Source organism: Lottia gigantea (genome assembly GCF_000327385.1).
Source record: "Lottia gigantea unplaced genomic scaffold LOTGIsca_77, whole genome shotgun sequence".
Taxonomy (NCBI): Eukaryota; Metazoa; Mollusca; class Gastropoda; family Lottiidae; genus Lottia; species Lottia gigantea.
The window spans coordinates 653,728-671,960 of record NW_008710566.1 but is presented as its reverse complement, the minus strand read 5'-3'; the positions used below and the strand labels follow the sequence as shown (position 1 = coordinate 671,960).

The following is an 18,233-nucleotide window of genomic DNA, read 5'->3' as shown; positions in this document are numbered from 1 at the left end:
TGCATGTCAAAGATCCTGAAAGTTGAAAATCGAAAGAGTAAAGAGTAGACTAAACTTTTCCTCATTGAACACTGTATGGTGTAGACTTACCTTTATCATATAACTCATAAAGGGAAAACTTGTAATTAAAGGGACAGATGGGCCATTTTGGGCAGTTGATTTGAGTCTTGAATATATGTAAATAGTCTTCAGAAGTACTAGAAATGTACAAAAATCACACAATTCCTTCAAAAATTTCTTTTGCTATTTCTATAGATGTCTTTTCTATATATGGCAGTGTCTCAAGAAAAGACGATTCAAACGCAGGTAATTTTGGACATACATGGACTTGACGACTCAAATTTTGACAGTGAGCTGTGAACACTATTACCGATTAGCTTAGTTAAAAAATTCCTGTTTCTGAGACTAAGGTATGATTGGTACAAAAAAATATAGCAGCTATCTCTTTAAGTTATGAATGACCCTTGGATGTGGACAAATATCTTTGCTTGACTATGACTGTTTGTTTATATATCTACCTAGATGCAATGATGTATTAATTCAAACTGGAATACAGCTGATTCAACCAAAACGCATCAAGAAAGAAAATGAGATTCCCATAATCAAGGTAACTGAAATTAATAATAATTTTGTCTTTAGGCAATTTTAGCTTTTATATTGCCAATATATTGACATTATAAGGAATAAAGGTATGAACTGATTTTATCACCCTTTTTTGACTAAAAAAATGTGCAACTATATTTTGTTTCGCTTTTTCAGCATGAACCTAAGACAGAAAGAAAGCCAAAGGTAGGACAATTTTGAGTCGCTTTTTTTCTTCATCATTTTCAAAAGAGTCCTGCTAACCATTCTGGAGCATGTATCCAACATTTAGAGAGTCCACATTACTAATATTATTTATTTGGTATATTAATTGCAGAAGGAAATATGTTATATTTTGCGAACGAAAAAAACCAAGGCGAATATAGGAATGCTGGAAAAAGCTTTGGAAGATGGAAAGATTAAATATGAATTATTTGAGGTGAGGATTGTTTTTTTTAATTCAATATCATTCATATTATAGCCACTTCAGTTAGGGTCTATTGACAGCCCTCTTGAACGTTTGTCAAATTAACCTTTTGACCTAACTTGATGACGTTTGCTTTAACCAATCAAATTCCTGCCTATTCTAGCAGAAATTTTGTGACGTGGTGTTTGTCAGGTTAGGTCGAAAATTTCATGAATATGTTAGACCCTAAATGAAGTGGCTATATTAAAAATAAAAGCTAAATAAATAAAACGAAACGAAAGTTTTTGTAACCTAATTTCTGAGACACCTGTTCACCTTCCTGGAGGTCTGTAGATCAGACCTACAACCTGCAGGTTTCCCCTGTCATTCATGCAGGTCTTAGGATGTAGGTTAAAGATCCTTTGACAGTTAAAATGAAAATGAGTTAGCTTATGTCAATGTCCTAGTAAAACTTTCCTCATTGCACACCACATGATGTTGCTTGTCTTAAATAGATTGGTGTTAAACCAATTTATTGACCTTTATATCCTTTCAACAGAAAAGTAAGAAAAGTCTAAAAGAGTGTTTAAGATTTCCAGAGAAGAGATTCCAGTCTTTGGTCAAAAGTTATGTCAAGTTTAGAGCTCTAAAACAGTTTGATGGTGAGTTATTGCCCTTGTTGTTAGAAATTCTTTGTTTTTGGTTTGCTATACTACTGAGTGTGAATGGACCTATATGCTATGTGACATTGTTTGTCTGCTTTACAGTCTGCTTCTGTCAAATGGGTTAATCAGATGAAATTTTTTCCATGCCAGAAAGAGGTAAAAAGTTATTAGGGGGTGATGTCTACCTACCAACAGCCAAACGTGAAGATCTCCAGAGATTAACTCAAAAAATCCACACACGCCTGGCCTCAGAATTAACTGAGGAACAAAATGTTAGAAATGAAATTAATGCAGAATTAAATGAGGTCAATAAAGAAGCATGGACAATGTAAGTCATGTTGTTGTTTGTTCGCTGCCAATCTGGATGTTGTTGTTTGTTGTTATTCTAGTCTGTTGTTGTTTGGTTTGTTGCTACTCTAGTTTGTTGTTGTTCTTTGTTCGCTGCTAATCTGGATGTTGTTGTTTGTTGTTATTCTAGTCTGTTGTTGTTTGGTTTGTTGCTACTCTAGTTTGTTGTTGTTCTTTGTTCGCTGCTAATCTGGATGTTGTTGTTTGTTGTTATTCTAGTCTGTTGTTGTTTGGTTTGTTGCTACTCTAGTTTGTTGTTGTTCTTTGTTCGCTGCTAATCTGGATGTTGTTGTTTGTTGTTATTCTAGTCTGTTGTTGTTTGTTTGTTGCTACTCTATTTTGTTGCTGTTGTTTTTTTGTTGCTACTCTAGTTCGTTGTTGTTCTTTGTTCGCTGCTAATCTGGAGGTTGTTGTTTGTGGTTATTCAGGTCGGTTGTTGTTTTTTTGTTGCTACTCTAGTTTGTTGTTGTTCTTTGTTCGCTGCTAATCTGGATGTTGTTGTTTGTTGTTATTCTAGTCTGTTGTTGTTTGGTTTGTTGCTACTCTAGTTTGTTGTTGTTCTTTGTTCGCTGCTAATCTGGATGTTGTTGTTTGTTGTTATTCTAGTCTGTTGTTGTTTGGTTTGTTGCTACTCTAGTTTGTTGTTGTTCTTTGTTCGCTGCTAATCTGGATGTTGTTGTTTGTTGTTATTCTAGTCTGTTGTTGTTTGGTTTGTTGCTACTCTAGTTTGTTGTTGTTCTTTGTTCGCTGCTAATCTGGATGTTGTTGTTTGTTGTTATTCTAGTCTGTTGTTGTTTGTTTGTTGCTACTCTATTTTGTTGCTGTTGTTTTTTTGTTGCTACTCTAGTTTGTTGTTGTTCTTTGTTCGCTGCTAATCTGGATGTTGTTGTTTGTTGTTATTCTAGTCTGTTGTTGTTTGTTTGTTGCTACTCTAGTTTGTGCTGTTTGTTGTTGTCTGTTGCTGTTATGGTTTGTTGTTGTTTTTTACTACTTTGGTTTGTTGTTGTTGTTTGTTCGCTGCCAATCTGGATTGTTGTTGTTTGTTGTTATTCTGGTCTGTTGTTGTTTGTTTGTTGCTACTCTAGCTTGTTGTTGTCTGTTGCTGTCATGGTTTGTTGTTATTATGGTCTGTCATTGTGTGTTTGTTGCTACTCTGAACTGTTGTTGTTGTTTGTTTGTTGCTACTCCGGTTTGTTGTTATTCTGGTCTGTCGTTGTTTGTTTGCAGTTACACTGGTCTGTTGATGTTGTTTGTTTGTTGCTACTCTGGTTTGTTGTGGTTTGTTGTTATTCTGGTCTGTCGTTGTATGTTTGTTGCTACTCTGAACTGATGTTGTTTGTTGCTACTCTGGTTTTTTGTTATTCTGGTCTGTCGTTGTATGTTTGTTGCTACTCTGAACTGTTGTTGTTGTTTGCTTGTTGTTGTTTGGTATTGCTACTCTGGATAAGGATATGTGGCTTCTTTCTGAACAGCAGCTAAGTTCTTGAAAACAGAAAAACTTCATGGGTTCACATTGATTGCAAAAAGGCAGGTGATCCATAGAAGACTTCTGAAAGGAAAGCAGATTATCCTAGACATTTCTTTTCATCTAAGCTTATATATTTTAATAACCTTTTTTGTTCATCCAGATGTAATGATGTAACAGCTAAAACTGGACTTCAGTTAATGCAGCCAATCATGGTCCAGATTGACAAAGGAGATCATCTAGTCTTCCCCAAATTAGCAATGCAGCATCAACGTCGAATGGAGAGGATCATTCGTCATCGTCAAACTGTGAAGTTATCAGAGTTACCTTCTCTGGTGAAGGGGAAGAATATCACTTTAAGGAATAAACTCTTCTATGTTGGCTTCAAGAGAGAGGTACAATTTGATTTCTGTGTATTTTATGAAGCATGATTCCTTGTTCCTGGAATTACCATATAATACTAGAGTACTAAAGGTACTATTTAAGCATAAAAAATATACCAAATTACCAATATAAGCTATATTGACCTCTTTGGAAGTTGTTCTGGAAGACTATACTTATTACAGCTCTTGGTAACAAGATTTGAAATATAAGTCTCTGTACTAATTTTCTGTCTTCTTGTTGACTCACTTGGGTTGTGTTGTTTGTCATGACTCACTTGGGTTGTGTTGTTTGTCATGACTCACTTGGGTTGTGTTGTTTGTCAAAGCACCGAATCATTTGAAATTCGGTTCTTTTAGAGACCAAGATCTCCTGAAGGCGCCATGGTAACCACACCATTACTAGTTGATCTTGAGGTCAATAAAGATAGAAATACAGCAAAAAGGTACAAGTTTTATTTTAATTTTTCTTATTCATATATCTTCAATTAATTGCTTTTGCCAATTAAAGGACTTACATTCAGTTTTATACATTAAAGGAACGACTATAATATAATTGATGCAAGAAATGTGTGCATCTGTCTCTTTAAGAAAGTTTTTGACCAACAACTAATGTCTTTCCAGAGTCCTAACCAAGCGGGAGAGATGTGAAGTTCCACTGGCTAAAACCAGAAGTTATCATGTAACTCAAGATTGGAGACTCAATTACATCAATGAGGTGGCATATTCTTGACCATTTGAGAATTTAACACATCAAATGATATTCAAATTTGAATTTGAATATGAATATATTTATGCAATGGCTTGTTGTATTTATGATGTATTTATGCAATGGCTTGTTGTATATTTATGAAATAGATTGTTGTATTTATGAAATTGCTTGTTGTATTTATGCAATGGCTTGTTGTATATTTATGAAATGGCATGTTGTGTTTATGAAATGGCTTGTATATTTATGAAATGGCTTGTTGTATTTATGAAATTGCTTGTTGTATTTATGCAATGGCTTGTTGTATATTTATGAAATGGCTTGTTGTATTTATGAAATGGCTTGTTGTATTTATGCAATGGCTTGTTGTATATTTATGAAATGGAATGTTGTATTTATGCAATGGCTTGTTGTATATTTATGAAATAGCTTGTTGTATTTATGAAATTGCTTGTTGTATATTTATGAAATGGCATGTTGTATTCATGAAATGGCTTGTTGTATATTTATGAAATGGCTTGTTGTATTTATAAAAAATGGTTTGTTGTATTTATGAAATGGCTTGTTGTATTTATGAAATGGCTTTTTCCTTAGACATCTTGTTATTGAATTATTCTTTACTTTAAAAGGGATTGTTAAGAGGTATCAATTTCACTATTCTATTCAGATGTCTGTGGTTCCTTGAATTCAATTTCACTATTCTATTCAGATGTCTGTGGTTCCTTGAATTCCAATAAAACTAACTGTATGATCACGTCACTAATTGTGAAGGACCTTTTATTGTGATAAAGCGTATTTTACGTCATCAAACACTTCGTTTTTCAGGAATTGCAGGAACCACAGACATCTCTAGTGAAAAATGGAATGCTGCAAATTTATGTTATCAGTGTAATGAGTACTTACTATAACTTGCCAGTAGCCCGACTTGAAATCTAGGATAGTGTGTTAACTGTATGAGTATTTAAAATGACTTTTATCTATCATGTTTACTTTTACAAACAATGGTATAATACACACTGCTTCTCATGTTGAAAATCAAGACAAAACCATTAAGTTTTATACTACTTGGGGCAAATTACCTCAGAGATATTCCATGGTAAAAGGCTTTATAATATATTTGTCTCATTTTTGTGATATTTTAATATGAAATTTGTTGAAAAACGAAAATGTCATATGAGAGCTTTCTCAATTGAAAAACACAATGAAATCTAAAAAAACTTGGGTCTAATTGTTGGTTTATCTGGAAGTAGGACGTAAAACTCCATCAATTTCATTTTTTTGGTTAATCTGGGAAGATTTTTCGTTAAGGATACCAGTGGCTTATATGCTGTAAGTCCATTGGTGTTCGTTCTGTTTGGATAAAGGTTGTTTCATTGTTCTTGATGCATCACATGCATTTGTTACGTTAAATAAAAAATATAAAAACATGGTATAATAACATTACTTATAACAAAACTTATTATTAACCGATTTAATGTAAAAAAATATAAATGTTAATGACTTAGACATATTTTCTTGAAAATGAATGAAAAATTACCAAACCAAGAACTCGAATTTGTGAACCTTCTAATAGTCACATGAATTAATCATACGAAACTACATATGGTTTTTACATGGAAAAAAACACACGAACATAGTTCACAACCATTTTGAATCACTACCTCAACTAAATAAATCGAATTTCAACATTCTTTAATATTTAAACTGAGCCTTTAGATCACATTTCCAGTCATTTCTAAACCATTAAATGTGACTTGAAGGCTTTTCAGAAATTCGACTTATTAAAGTGATACTACGTCTTAGAATGAACATAAAATTGAATTCTCAAGAATGGTCAATATGAATATATATTCATCAGTTAGCTTACCTGGTGTCATAAAGTTACAACAGATTCTAGAAAAATTGGAAAATTCATTAAACTAAGTGATTATTGAAAAACGCTTAATCATAATATTAAGCGTTTTTCAATAGTTAATTGCATTTTTATTAAGTTTTTTGAATTTATCGGATTATATAAGGATCCTGTTATGTTATTTATGACACCAGGTATATCTACTGATGAATATGTGTTCTTATTCGCCAAGTTTAAAATTTTAAAATTTTATGTTAATTCTAAGACGTAGTATCACTTTAAGTCGAGTTAGTGATTCAAAATGGTTGTAAACTATGTTTATGTGTTTTTCATGTATTTCCATGCTGTAGTAGTTTCGTATGGTTCAAGGAAGATTACTGGAAAATGTTGGTTTGAGTTCACATTGACACCCATTTGATTTATGATTTTGTTGACGTGGTATTTTTCTCAAAGATTTCAAAATCTAACAATGGATTAATATTTGTTGATCAGTAAAATTGATGTTACCATGCCAACAAATATAAACAAACCGGAAGCTTTAATCTTTCCATGATCTACGAAAACAAAAAACAAAAGTTGTTATTTCCAAGAAGAAACCGAGATAAGTCAAATTAGTTGATTAAAGTGATAACACATCGTAGAATTAACATAAAATTGAAGAATTTTAAACTTGGCGAATAAGAGCCAGTAGATATACCTGGTGTCATAAATAACATAACATGATCCTTATATAATCCGATAAATCCAAAAAACTTAATAATAATCCATAAATATGCTATTAACTATTGAAATACCTCTTAATATCAAGATAAAGCGTTTTTCAATAATTACTTAGTTTTATGAATATTCCCATTTTCCAGATTTTACATGGATTCTGTTGTAACTTTATGACACCAGGTAAGTTCACTGATGAATATATACTCATATTGACCATTCTTGAGAACTTAAATTTTATGTTCATTCTAAGACGTAGTATCACTTTAACATAGTTAATACATACCATTTCTGTCATCATTGGTATTCGTACCGCCAGTTTCTGTCGATTTGACGGAATTTGTTGCACCTACAAAAATTGAATTTATTTCACTGTTCCAACAATTTAATATTTATCATATTATCATATTATCATATTGAATTTTTTAATAAATTGGAATATAATACATTGAGCTATACGTATATCCTTTCAAATCCAAAAATCAAACGTTTAGTTTGCTTTATAATGAGGTGAAAAGATATTGAAGGTAAACAACAACTAAGTTACTGATATACATGTATACACAATAAAGACATAGCCAACATTACGCTTTATACAACCACTATCACTGGTTTAATTGTTATGCCGCAGTTCTTGTTGTCCCACGAAGTTGTGTCTATAACTTTGGCTTAGCATACACCAGTCTGTGTCTTTATATTGTTTTTACAATTACTAAATGTCATTCAAAGACTTATGTTTCTGCAGACTAACTACACTGAAGAATATGCACTAGTACCAAGGGAAAGTTTACCTTGGGTTGTAACACCCTGGTTATTTGTAGCTTCTGGAGATGTTGCTTTCTGGGTAGCTGTTGTGTCTTGTGAATCTGTTGATGCTGGGGTAGTGTCTGCTTGGCTAGTAGTTGGTGCCCGGGTAGTAGTTGGTGCCTGGGTAGTAGTTGGTGACGAAAACTCCACAACAGCGCTCTGAATATTCAGCCAATACACCATTTTAGATGACGCAACTGTTGCTCTGAAGATGAAGAAATCAGGAGTTAAAGGAATGGACATCTCTCTCGGGCTTTTGGGGTTGAAATATTTTCAATGAGTTGTATACTTACTTGAATACGATTTGACCAACATTACTGGATGGTGCCGTCCAGACCGCTGTAGATGTCTGTTTAGAAGCAGTGCTGCTATGGGTCCAAGAATCTGCAGATTTGGTACAGCTTGTAGTTTTAGTGTTAGCTGATGGTTGACCGAAGGTACCTACTGGGGTAGTGGAACCATCGTTTTTCCTAGCTTGTATAAGGAGACCCTGATGGGCATTACTTCCTGCGACAGTCACTGAAATTATTAAAAAACGACTGTGTCTAGAATGCGTCAAGATAGGACATATATATGCGCTTTGAAGGATGGTCTGGTGTCGGCTATAAATCAACTCTTACATTAACCACGATCTAAGTTTTCTAGGGCCACTCCCGAGAAGACTGTCAATCACTGCCTACTTGATTATTACAGAGGTGGCCGTGGAATAGCCCTGTCGGTAGAGAGTTGCATTGTCATCTGCGGTGAAATCGAATCCTCACAAGGTAAGATATGCCTACATCCTAACCTAATCCAACCTTGCGTGTTAATTTTGGAGCAAGTGAGTCGTGGCGTCGACTGCTAGGTGACTAATAGGCTTGGGTTTGATCCTCGTCAAAGTAAGAAAAATAATCAGCTGATGGTCAGACCCCCTCAATAAGAAGGGTAGATTGATGGCAGTCTTAAGCAAAGATGTTTGTCATCTGTTGGCGACTGGGTGTAAGAAAGGTAATATGACGACACTCTCAAGCTTTGTTCCAAGCATGTTGGATTATCATTTCTCGTGATTGAGTGGCGAAGATTAGAACCTCCCCAAGGAAAGTTAAACTATTATTTCAGGTGTCTTCCCATCTTTTTCAACCTTAACCCTACCCATTGTACCCAACACTTACCTGTGATCTGTCCGCTTTCTTCATACGTTGTTTTTGACAGCGAAACAGTATAAGGTATAGCACTGGTTTGTTCTGAAGTTCCATGGCCGGGTGTAAGGTTGATACACGCATTTGACGGTGCGCCGATTCCATACGAGTAAACGTATAATATCCTAGAAACGAGGAAGCACATGGTCATATATACCTCCATTTTACCTCGATTGAAACTTCACGACACAAAGTGTTTAATTGTTGTCTACTGCGGCTGTTTTATATAATGCGAATTAACCCTTTGGAGACCAGTCAAATACCAGTAAACCATGTCATGTGACATTTGTACAGTTGTCAAACGGGCAAAAATGTGCTTCGAGCGTATCACGGATCAATGAATCAAGATCAACATGAGATACAACATACAACCAATCCAGCCAATATATTGATTATCAAGTATCTAAGTATAAAGTGCTTAGAAATTTTTGCGTGATTCGTTATTGATGGTTATTAAATATTCATAAAATATGCCAATAAGGCGTGGTCGATGAACAGTTACTTATTTTGCCTCTGAAATTCACTCTTTCCATTGGCCGTACACTTGAACAACACGGACCATTGGATTTCTTACGGCCATGTTGTATGACATAGTGAGGAGTATGTTCACGTTGCATAACATATTGCTTACTGACGCATGGTTGTTTCATAAAAGATGAGCTGGTTTGGTATTCATTATTATTACTACCTCAAGCAAAACGACTACTGGCCCGACTTTGTTTTGTTTTTTTTTTCAGATCAGTCCGATCTCATAAAATTTACGTTTGTCAGTCGAACAGTTGACCGTTGTTGCCACTTATTGAAAAATTGTTTTGGATCGGCTAAATGGGGATAGACAATTGCTAGTGTAGATAGTGATCGAGATAATATCTCGAACCACTCAGGCGATCAAAGAATGCACTCGCTAGTGGGGTCATGTCGACCTTACGACTGACAGAATCCGGGAGCAACTGAATTTTAAACAACTGATAGACTAGATCAGAGCTGTCTCAATATATGGCCCTGCGCTAGATTCGATTAACCAGCTCTCAACCCCCCTTCCACCTCCGTCTCCCGACTAATTTGACTACTTTTCCTTAAAGGGGTTGTAAAGAGCTTTTCTAAATTTTTCATGTGTAGTCTATCGGCGACACTGAATGATCTATATTCAATATTGTCATGAATATGTACCATTTCAGCTTTGTTAAGGAATTTTCAATTCTTTTCGCTTATTAATACCATAGAATTGTTAACCAACCGTAAACTTTCCGATCGAAGGAGAATAAATTGGGTAGTCTTGGTATTATTTACCTAACCACCTAGCTGTTAACAGTTCTCAGAATGGAAATCCTACCTCAGTTCGACTACAAGTGAATTAAAACTTATACGGTGTCTTAAACGAATGGGTCGTCTGATCGGTTACGTTTACAAGCTAACCGTTACAGTTTTCATAATGTGGTTAGCCTGAAAGTGAATATTGCCACTTGAAAACATAGCCCGATTTTTTTCAGCTATAGCATAATATTCTCCTTCTATGAGAATAAAGCAAAAATACCAGCAGAATATTTAAAGCCACGAATGAAATTGAAGATAAGCATAATTCATTATCTTTATCAAGCCAGCTCCGTTTTAAAAACGACCCACCAACCGACCACATTAAGCATGTTTATCTTTGTAAAATCAACAAGAGTCATGTGATACCATTCTGGAAAATGATACATTTTATATAGACTTTTTTGTAACCAAACACTGCCAGTAAGTAAACAATAATTTTATCATAATATTGTATATAAGTTTAGTGCCCTATTTTGAATATTTTGTCCAGTAGACATATGGTAAGTAAACACTTTCTTACTTATCTATAAACGATATGGAGTTAAACACCTTTCTTTTCTACTCCATATTGGGGTAATAAAAGTGCTTATAGGTAATAATTCATAGTAAATAGAGTTTTGGAGGTGAATATAATTGTACATAAACCAATCAATTGTATAACAAACCAATCGTGTTTACATGAAACAAATAAATTGTACAACAAACCAATCAATTGTATAACAAACCAATCAATTGTACAACAAACCAATCGTGTTTACATGAAACCAATCAATTGTACAAGAAACCAATCATTTGTACAAGAAACCAATCGTGTTTACATGAAACCAATCAATTGTACAAGAAACCAAACAATTGTACAAGAAACCAATCGTGTTTACATGAAACTAATCAATTGTACAACAAACCAATCATTTGTACAACAAACCAATCGTGTTTACATGAAACCAATCAATTGTACAACAAACCAATCGTGTTTACACGAAACCAATCAATTGTACAACAAACCAATTGTGTTTACACGAAACAAATCAATTGTACAACAAACCAATCAATTGTACAACAAACCAATCGTGTTTACAAGAAACAAATCAATTGTACAACAAACAAATCAATTGCACGACAAACCAATCAATTGTATAAGAAACCAATCGTGTTTACATGAAACAAATCAATTGTACAACAAACCAATCAATTGTACAACAAACCAATCGTGTTTACATGAAACCAATCAATTGTACAACAAACCAATCTTGTTTACATGAAACAAATCAATTGTTTAACAAACCAATCAATTGTACAACAAAATAATCAATTTTACCTATCACTTCTTCAAAGTATGCAGAAGCCTTGCAATCACAAACTCAGGACTGTACACCTACAACAACACCTCCCCAACCCATTTCTTTGATTTGATAGTTTTGAAAGGTATTCTGGATTGATAGAATGTATAAGGGGTGTTTTTAATATAATAATATGATGTGGTTCTTTCTAAAGTTACCCATGCAGTGGCGTTTCTAAGAAAGATTAGGTGAGACGGCCGAGTAAGGGCCAAAAAAATTTCCATGGACAATTTCCTTAATGCCCTTGATAAGTCTGTGACAGAACAACCACCACATAGCAGAAAACAAGGACAGTAAGCCTAATACAATGAACTTCGATTTTCTTGACCGTAAACGCGTGTCAACACACTTTAGTAAGCAGCCACTGGTGAGTAGGCCTTCCCTTTAACGCTAATACAAGTTTGATTGTTTCATTTTATCTCACAGATAATGGAACCAACAAGAAAGAATAGAATAGGGATAGCACTGTTTGGCTGTGGTCGAATCGGGTCGTTACATCTCAGAAATTTGGCTACACTGCCTACAGAGATCCTGTGGGTAGTGGATGTCAAAGTCAGCCATGAAAATATTACCGATTTACTGGACGAGCTTAGGCTATCCTCGACTCAAGTAGCTGATGTTAGTGAGATGGATAAGGTGCTTCTAGATGAGCGGTAAGTTTTCATTTCATGGGAAGGGATGCGTTGCATCCATAGCCTAGGCTATTATCTTTGAGAATCAAAAACCATCGATGAATTCATGAACGATATATCAGGCAATGAAAGAGATGAGAATTATCTCACTTTAATTTCCTCTTATACCTGTTCAAAAGAATGTTTAGCGACAGCTTCTTCGACTTGAAAAAGATACCCGAGGAACAAAAAGTGGTGTAGAAGTTGTCGTTGACGGTTGAGTTCATGGGCATTGTTCGACTACTTTTTTAAATAGATCAAAATGTTCCGCGGAGAAAATTTAAATAATCTTACCTAGGCTACAGCATTGGGCATCGCGTTACTAAATTTCCATCTGTCTGCTCTTCCGTCTACATGTCCACATTTCAACACTTCGAAAAATTCACGTCTGTTAACTTTTCCCCTCCGTATGACGTCATTTCACAGTGTAATATCTGGTTTTGGATTATGCTATTTTGTAAAGAGGGGTTTGTTTTTGCATGGTTGACACATTTCAATAAGCAAGTGCATTCGTGGGTCCTGTAAGTTGTGTTTTGCAAGGTGTCAACTCTGGTAGCAAACATAGAGTACTGTTTTACACCCACTTTTCGCAAAATTAATTTGTCCGGACACGGGTAAACTTTTGTAAGAAATTAGCAGCCCGTTATTAGCACCTCTGTTCAAATATGTATTTGTCATCTACAATGCTGAATGTTTACCAAATGCACGTAATTGTTTGATTTTCTTTTAGGGTGAATGGAATTATTATTTGTACAAGAGTAGACCAACATGAACGATTGATAATAGAGGCCTTGAATGCAGGTCAGTAGGTAGACCCTAAATAGATTTAGATAACAAACATCATGTAGATTAGATTAATAGAATGAAATCGGATTTCTAATGACACTTATGCAATAATAACTGATGCTGAAATTATCTGTCCAAAGGCTATATCCAAGCCCGTACTTACAGTGGGGCAATGGGGACAAATCCCCCCCCCCCCCCCAAAAAAAATTCTAACAACCGAACAATTCCATTTCTGCAACTAAGCACCATGCAGCTTAGCCCCTCCGGATATATTACTTGTCCCTCCGAACAATCAAGTCTGGTATCTTGTTTCTTCAAAAACTTTACACTTGGGATTGCCAGAGTCCAGTCTAATAGGCTATATCCTTGGTCATAATTCAGCTATCGAGATTGCCAATTTGTCTTTCAGGAAAACATGTATTTTGTGAGAAACCTTTGGCTCTGTCGACTCAATCAATCATAACATGCTACCAATTAGCTCAGAAATTTCACAGATCTTTGATGTGTGGTTTTCAGAGGTAGGTCAATACAAGAGTCTCTCATTTACCGACCTCACGAGAATAGTAGTAAGCGGTGTTTATTTCCATGACAACCTATGACGTTGTTAAAAGCAATAACGTTATTATAACGTTTATAACTGATAGTTTTTACGATTCGAAATTACAATAGTTTGAGCATGAGGCTTGTGATTCCTAGAAAAAAAGATTTGGAAATGATGTCACTAACAGAAGGACATAATTCCGAATCCGTTTGATGTTAGGTCTCTTCTTGACAAGCACGTTTTAAGCCATGGACTGTGTCTCATAAATGTGCTTAGAAATAACTTTTTGTAGCACAACCCGGAGATTAATTTTTCTCCCCGGGAATCTATTCCTATATGTTTGAGCTAACTAAAAATCCATGTTCCCACTTTCAGGAAGTGCCAAAACTCCATATTTCAGCTTTTAAAGATGCGCATTTCGGTTTGTTTTCTTTAATGAGCTATGAAAAATATCCTGAGAATCTGAGGCATGAAACTTTTAGGAGTTTGAATATATGGGGCAGTCCGAAAAACTGTTAGCCAAAACCTTACTGCAGTCTTGTGCTACATTTTCGTCCGTATTAAACGCAATATCATTTCATTCTTTCCAGGCGATTTGATAAAGAATTTAGAATAGTGTATGATGAACTGCAGTCTAAGAAACATGGTAAAACACAACTAATAAAAATTACCAGCAGAGACAACCCGATATATCATTCCATGGAATACATCAAAAACTCAGGTAGGCCTACAAACTGGATATAAACCTTATGTCCATGTGGACACCTTATATCCGTGTGCGACTGACACGTTTCACTTTCAGAGAGTCAACACGTCTACATTTTCATTTTAACATTTCACAGAGAGTTCACAAAAAAAAATGTTTTTTTTTTTTGGTACTTACATTTGACATCTCACTCAGAGAGTAGTTCACATAACTAAAAATGAACTGTTATGTTTCATCCAGGTACTATTCCTGGAACTCTAAAAGCTGATTTTCCACATTTTCAGGAGGTATATTCCTCGATGCCTGTTCTCATGATTTTGATATGGCGATATGGTTGGCTGGAGAAATGCCTACATCTATTGTTGTTTATGGTCATGCTCTGGACGATGCCTACATAGAATGTGATGATGTCAGTTGTACCACTATTATGATCAGATTCCCAAGTGGCACCATAGCAACCATAGACAATTCCAGGCATGGTGCTGATTATGGATATGATCAAAGAATTGAAGTAAAGTGTTTCCTTTTTCATATCTTTATAATCATGAGTAGCCTATATTCTTGCTATTAAAGTGCATGGAATAGGCCCAAGATAGGCACAAGATTCCCAAGTGGCACCATAGCAACCATAGACAATTCCAGGGGTGTAAAAAAAAGTTTTAAACTCTACTTTCGGGCTGCGATTTCAATTTTTGAAATATGTAAAATATAATCATACGAATGACATTCGGTCAGTGATTTCGATCCTTAAATAATATGAATTATGAAATATTATTATAGGAGAATACTATCGGGCTATCAATTTAAAAAAATACAGTTATAGTATAGGATATTCGGGCAAAGATATTATTTCATTTTTAAATTCCAAAAAAAAATATAAAATCGGGCCGTTCAAAAATTTTTTTATTTTTTATTTTAAATGCCTTGCCCGAAAAACTAGCCTTCGGGGCTGCGAGGGGGGCGAGTGGCTCCGCCACTGCTTATTCCATTGTTTAAAAAAAATCAAGGTGCTGTGTTCCAGGGGAATGATAAAGGCTGAAAATAGACGAGAAAATTCAGTAGAAATCCACAATTCAACTGGAACCATACTAAGTCCACTGGTCGATTTCTTTCAAGAACGTTATAAAGAGGCCTTCAGACATGAGCTGCACCATTTTATAAAGGTTGTACAAGGTATGATATATGAAACTGACAACTGCTCATCTAAAGCTCTCGACACGTATTTCAATAGCAATGGTAATGGACGGTTATCATTAGAGCAAATTCAAAAATGTGCATTTAGCAGCTAAACTAAAGGATCACAGTAACTTAACAGATTATGGATTATCAGCAGTCCCGTAGCTACAAAGGGCAAGGAAAAATGGAATTCTGGCTACGGTTCTGATTATAAGAGATTTAACAGCCAACACAAATATACACTTGCTTTATATCGATACTCCCTAAAATCCATATATATCTCGTTTCATGCACTCATTTGTGTAAAATAGACGTTGAATTTTCAGGAAAAGAAAGTATTATTATAAAAGGCGAGGAAGTAGTGGCCGGAAGTGTTTTGATAGAAAAAGCAAAACAGTCTCTGAAATCCGGCCAGAATATTCAGCTAACAGAACAAGATCTCGGTAGTGGATTGACATATTAAAATGGATTGGTTTAACTTAAGACATTTCTATGCAAATATGATTGATGCCACTATCCTTTTGAACACTCACTGAAAAGATACACAGATGATGTTTTTGCTTCCTTCGGGATATTATTTTTTTTGGATTGCGGGAATAGGCGGACAGACCTTAATCTATAACACTATTATATTCCGAGGTACATGTAATGCTGGCTATTACCTGCCAATATCCAGTTTTCAAATCAAGTGTGAGAAAGTCTAATCTATCTTCTTAGTGCGATACTATCCATGGTATAGGCAGTTTTGACACATATCCTCAATGGAAAATGAGGAAAATGTTCACTAGTCAACACATAAGCTTGATTCTTAATCTTTCTTTCAAGTAATGAAAGCTGGACAACGAAGAGAAATGAAGTACTTACTCATATGATTTGTTCATTTGCTGCTATATATCACCATGGATTTTGTTTTTGCAGTTCGGATAGTTTGAATTTTTTATTAAATATAATCCAATTATTCTCTGTAATCTGATTTCTTTCTGTATGGAATGAGAAAAAGATTTTCAGTTATCTTTTCTTGAAAACTGTGTTACATAAATACAATTTCATGAAAACTGTGTTAGCTGAAATGACAATGGAAACATACAAATCGACTAAAAAATAAATCATGAATATAAGTAGAATTTTATTACTTTTTATTTTGACAAAAGGCATATAGTGGTAGATAAATAGTAAAATACTGTGGAATAAATAGAACTAACAAGATATACAGCAATATAGACTACACGGTTGCTATAGGTACTGACACAATGAACTTCTTTTAAGGAAATACAATTAATATAAGTTATTACCATAGCTATTGTAACGCTCTAGCGATTACACCTAATCTGATGAAAATTAGATAACGATTTCATATCTTTTTTGTTTTCTAATAATTATTGTCTACATTGAATCTTAATAAGTTTTCTGCCAAAGGCCTGACCCAAAGGTAATTGTTTAAATCAATGGGCTTAATACATAAACCCATTTCTAGATAAATAAAGAATTGTGGGATATCGAAACCTAAAGTAGAGCAATATGACACCATCTTTGTTATTCGCTATACCACAATTCCTTATTTTATCAAAATTGTTATAATACATGACGCTTCCAACTACCTTTGGAACAGATCTTAGGTAGAATTTTTTTCAGATTACAACTTAAACTAAAAATATCAGAAAACAAAAAAGATACAAAATTGTATTCAAATTCTAATAGAATTGAGTATAACTAAACTATGCTATCAGCTTTAGCAAAACAAAACTACTTTAACAATATTTTCAATACATACAAGAGTACGCTTGGTATTTCATGCTAAGTATTAAAATAACCCTAATTAATGGCTGATGTTTCTGCACAAATAAACAGAATAAAAAAAGAAACAAAATCACAACCAAAGATATGAGATAACACAGTAAACAATATGTATATTCATAATATCTGGAATCATGTAGGTTTAATTAATTATGAGCTATCAGATAAGTTGTCAAAGTTCTAGATTTGCTGGTACACCTATATTCAGGATATAGGACAATATGAGTGACCTTTGGAATTTAGCTCTGAAATCAAGGAACATAGCTTTGGAAATAAATAGTCACTATTATATATATTCAGATTAACAATTTGAATTTTTACTGAAATAAATAAAAATATGTGTACAATGGTTCTTTTGTAAGAAATAATAGTAAGGAATATTAGCACGATTTTTCTGAATAATAACATTTCAACGTACAAAATCATAGCCTTTTGTCAAACAAAATCTGTCCATTTTAAAACGTGTAACAATTCTTTTAATTGAAAGCTGGAATGATTTACTTAGCACTGTTTGATTTCATTCAAATCTAAAAATTCAATCTAGAGGGAATGTCTTTGTTTTGCAAATTGGATAAATCCTTGGATGACTACACTTGTTCTGAAATCAGGATACTGTTTCTCAAAATATCATAGATGAGCACAAACATTAACAATGAACATTAACGATGTGCTGGTACTTTAAAGCAGTAACCAATCAGAACCAAGAGAATTTAATCTGGTTTAGATTCTAAGTTGTTTGATTGGCTATCACCTAAAATAGTGTGTCAGTGTTGCCATTCTCTTGTTAGTAACTACCTCA

The 18,233-nt window shown here is 34.3% G+C and overlaps 3 protein-coding genes across 3 annotated transcripts; 2 read left to right on the top strand and 1 right to left on the bottom strand.

Annotated features, from left to right (window-relative positions):
• Positions 1-8,081: 8,081 nt before the first annotated feature.
• On the bottom strand, positions 8,082-9,221 carry LOTGIDRAFT_77223 (hypothetical protein; the record flags this gene model as incomplete). The annotated part of the gene is made up of 3 exons (XM_009066465.1): positions 8,082-8,133; positions 8,222-8,447; positions 9,080-9,221. Coding segments are annotated over 3 exons (420 nt in total), but the record flags the coding sequence as incomplete, so codon positions are not given.
• A 2,139-nt stretch (positions 9,222-11,360) lies between these two features.
• On the top strand, positions 11,361-11,582 carry LOTGIDRAFT_132082 (hypothetical protein; the record flags this gene model as incomplete). The annotated part of the gene is made up of 1 exon (XM_009066514.1): positions 11,361-11,582. A coding segment is annotated over one exon (222 nt), but the record flags the coding sequence as incomplete, so codon positions are not given.
• A 607-nt stretch (positions 11,583-12,189) lies between these two features.
• LOTGIDRAFT_222060 (hypothetical protein) lies at positions 12,190-16,597 on the top strand (the record flags this gene model as incomplete). The annotated part of the gene is given in 8 exon segments (XM_009066513.1): positions 12,190-12,413; positions 13,162-13,232; positions 13,627-13,735; positions 14,349-14,479; positions 14,749-14,975; positions 15,472-15,637; positions 15,967-16,155; positions 16,175-16,597. The coding sequence occupies 7 exon segments, from the start codon at positions 12,190-12,192 to the stop codon at positions 16,101-16,103; spliced, it is 1,065 nt and encodes a 354-aa protein (XP_009064761.1). The 3' UTR covers positions 16,104-16,155; positions 16,175-16,597.
• Between the last annotated feature and the right edge of the window lie 1,636 nt (positions 16,598-18,233).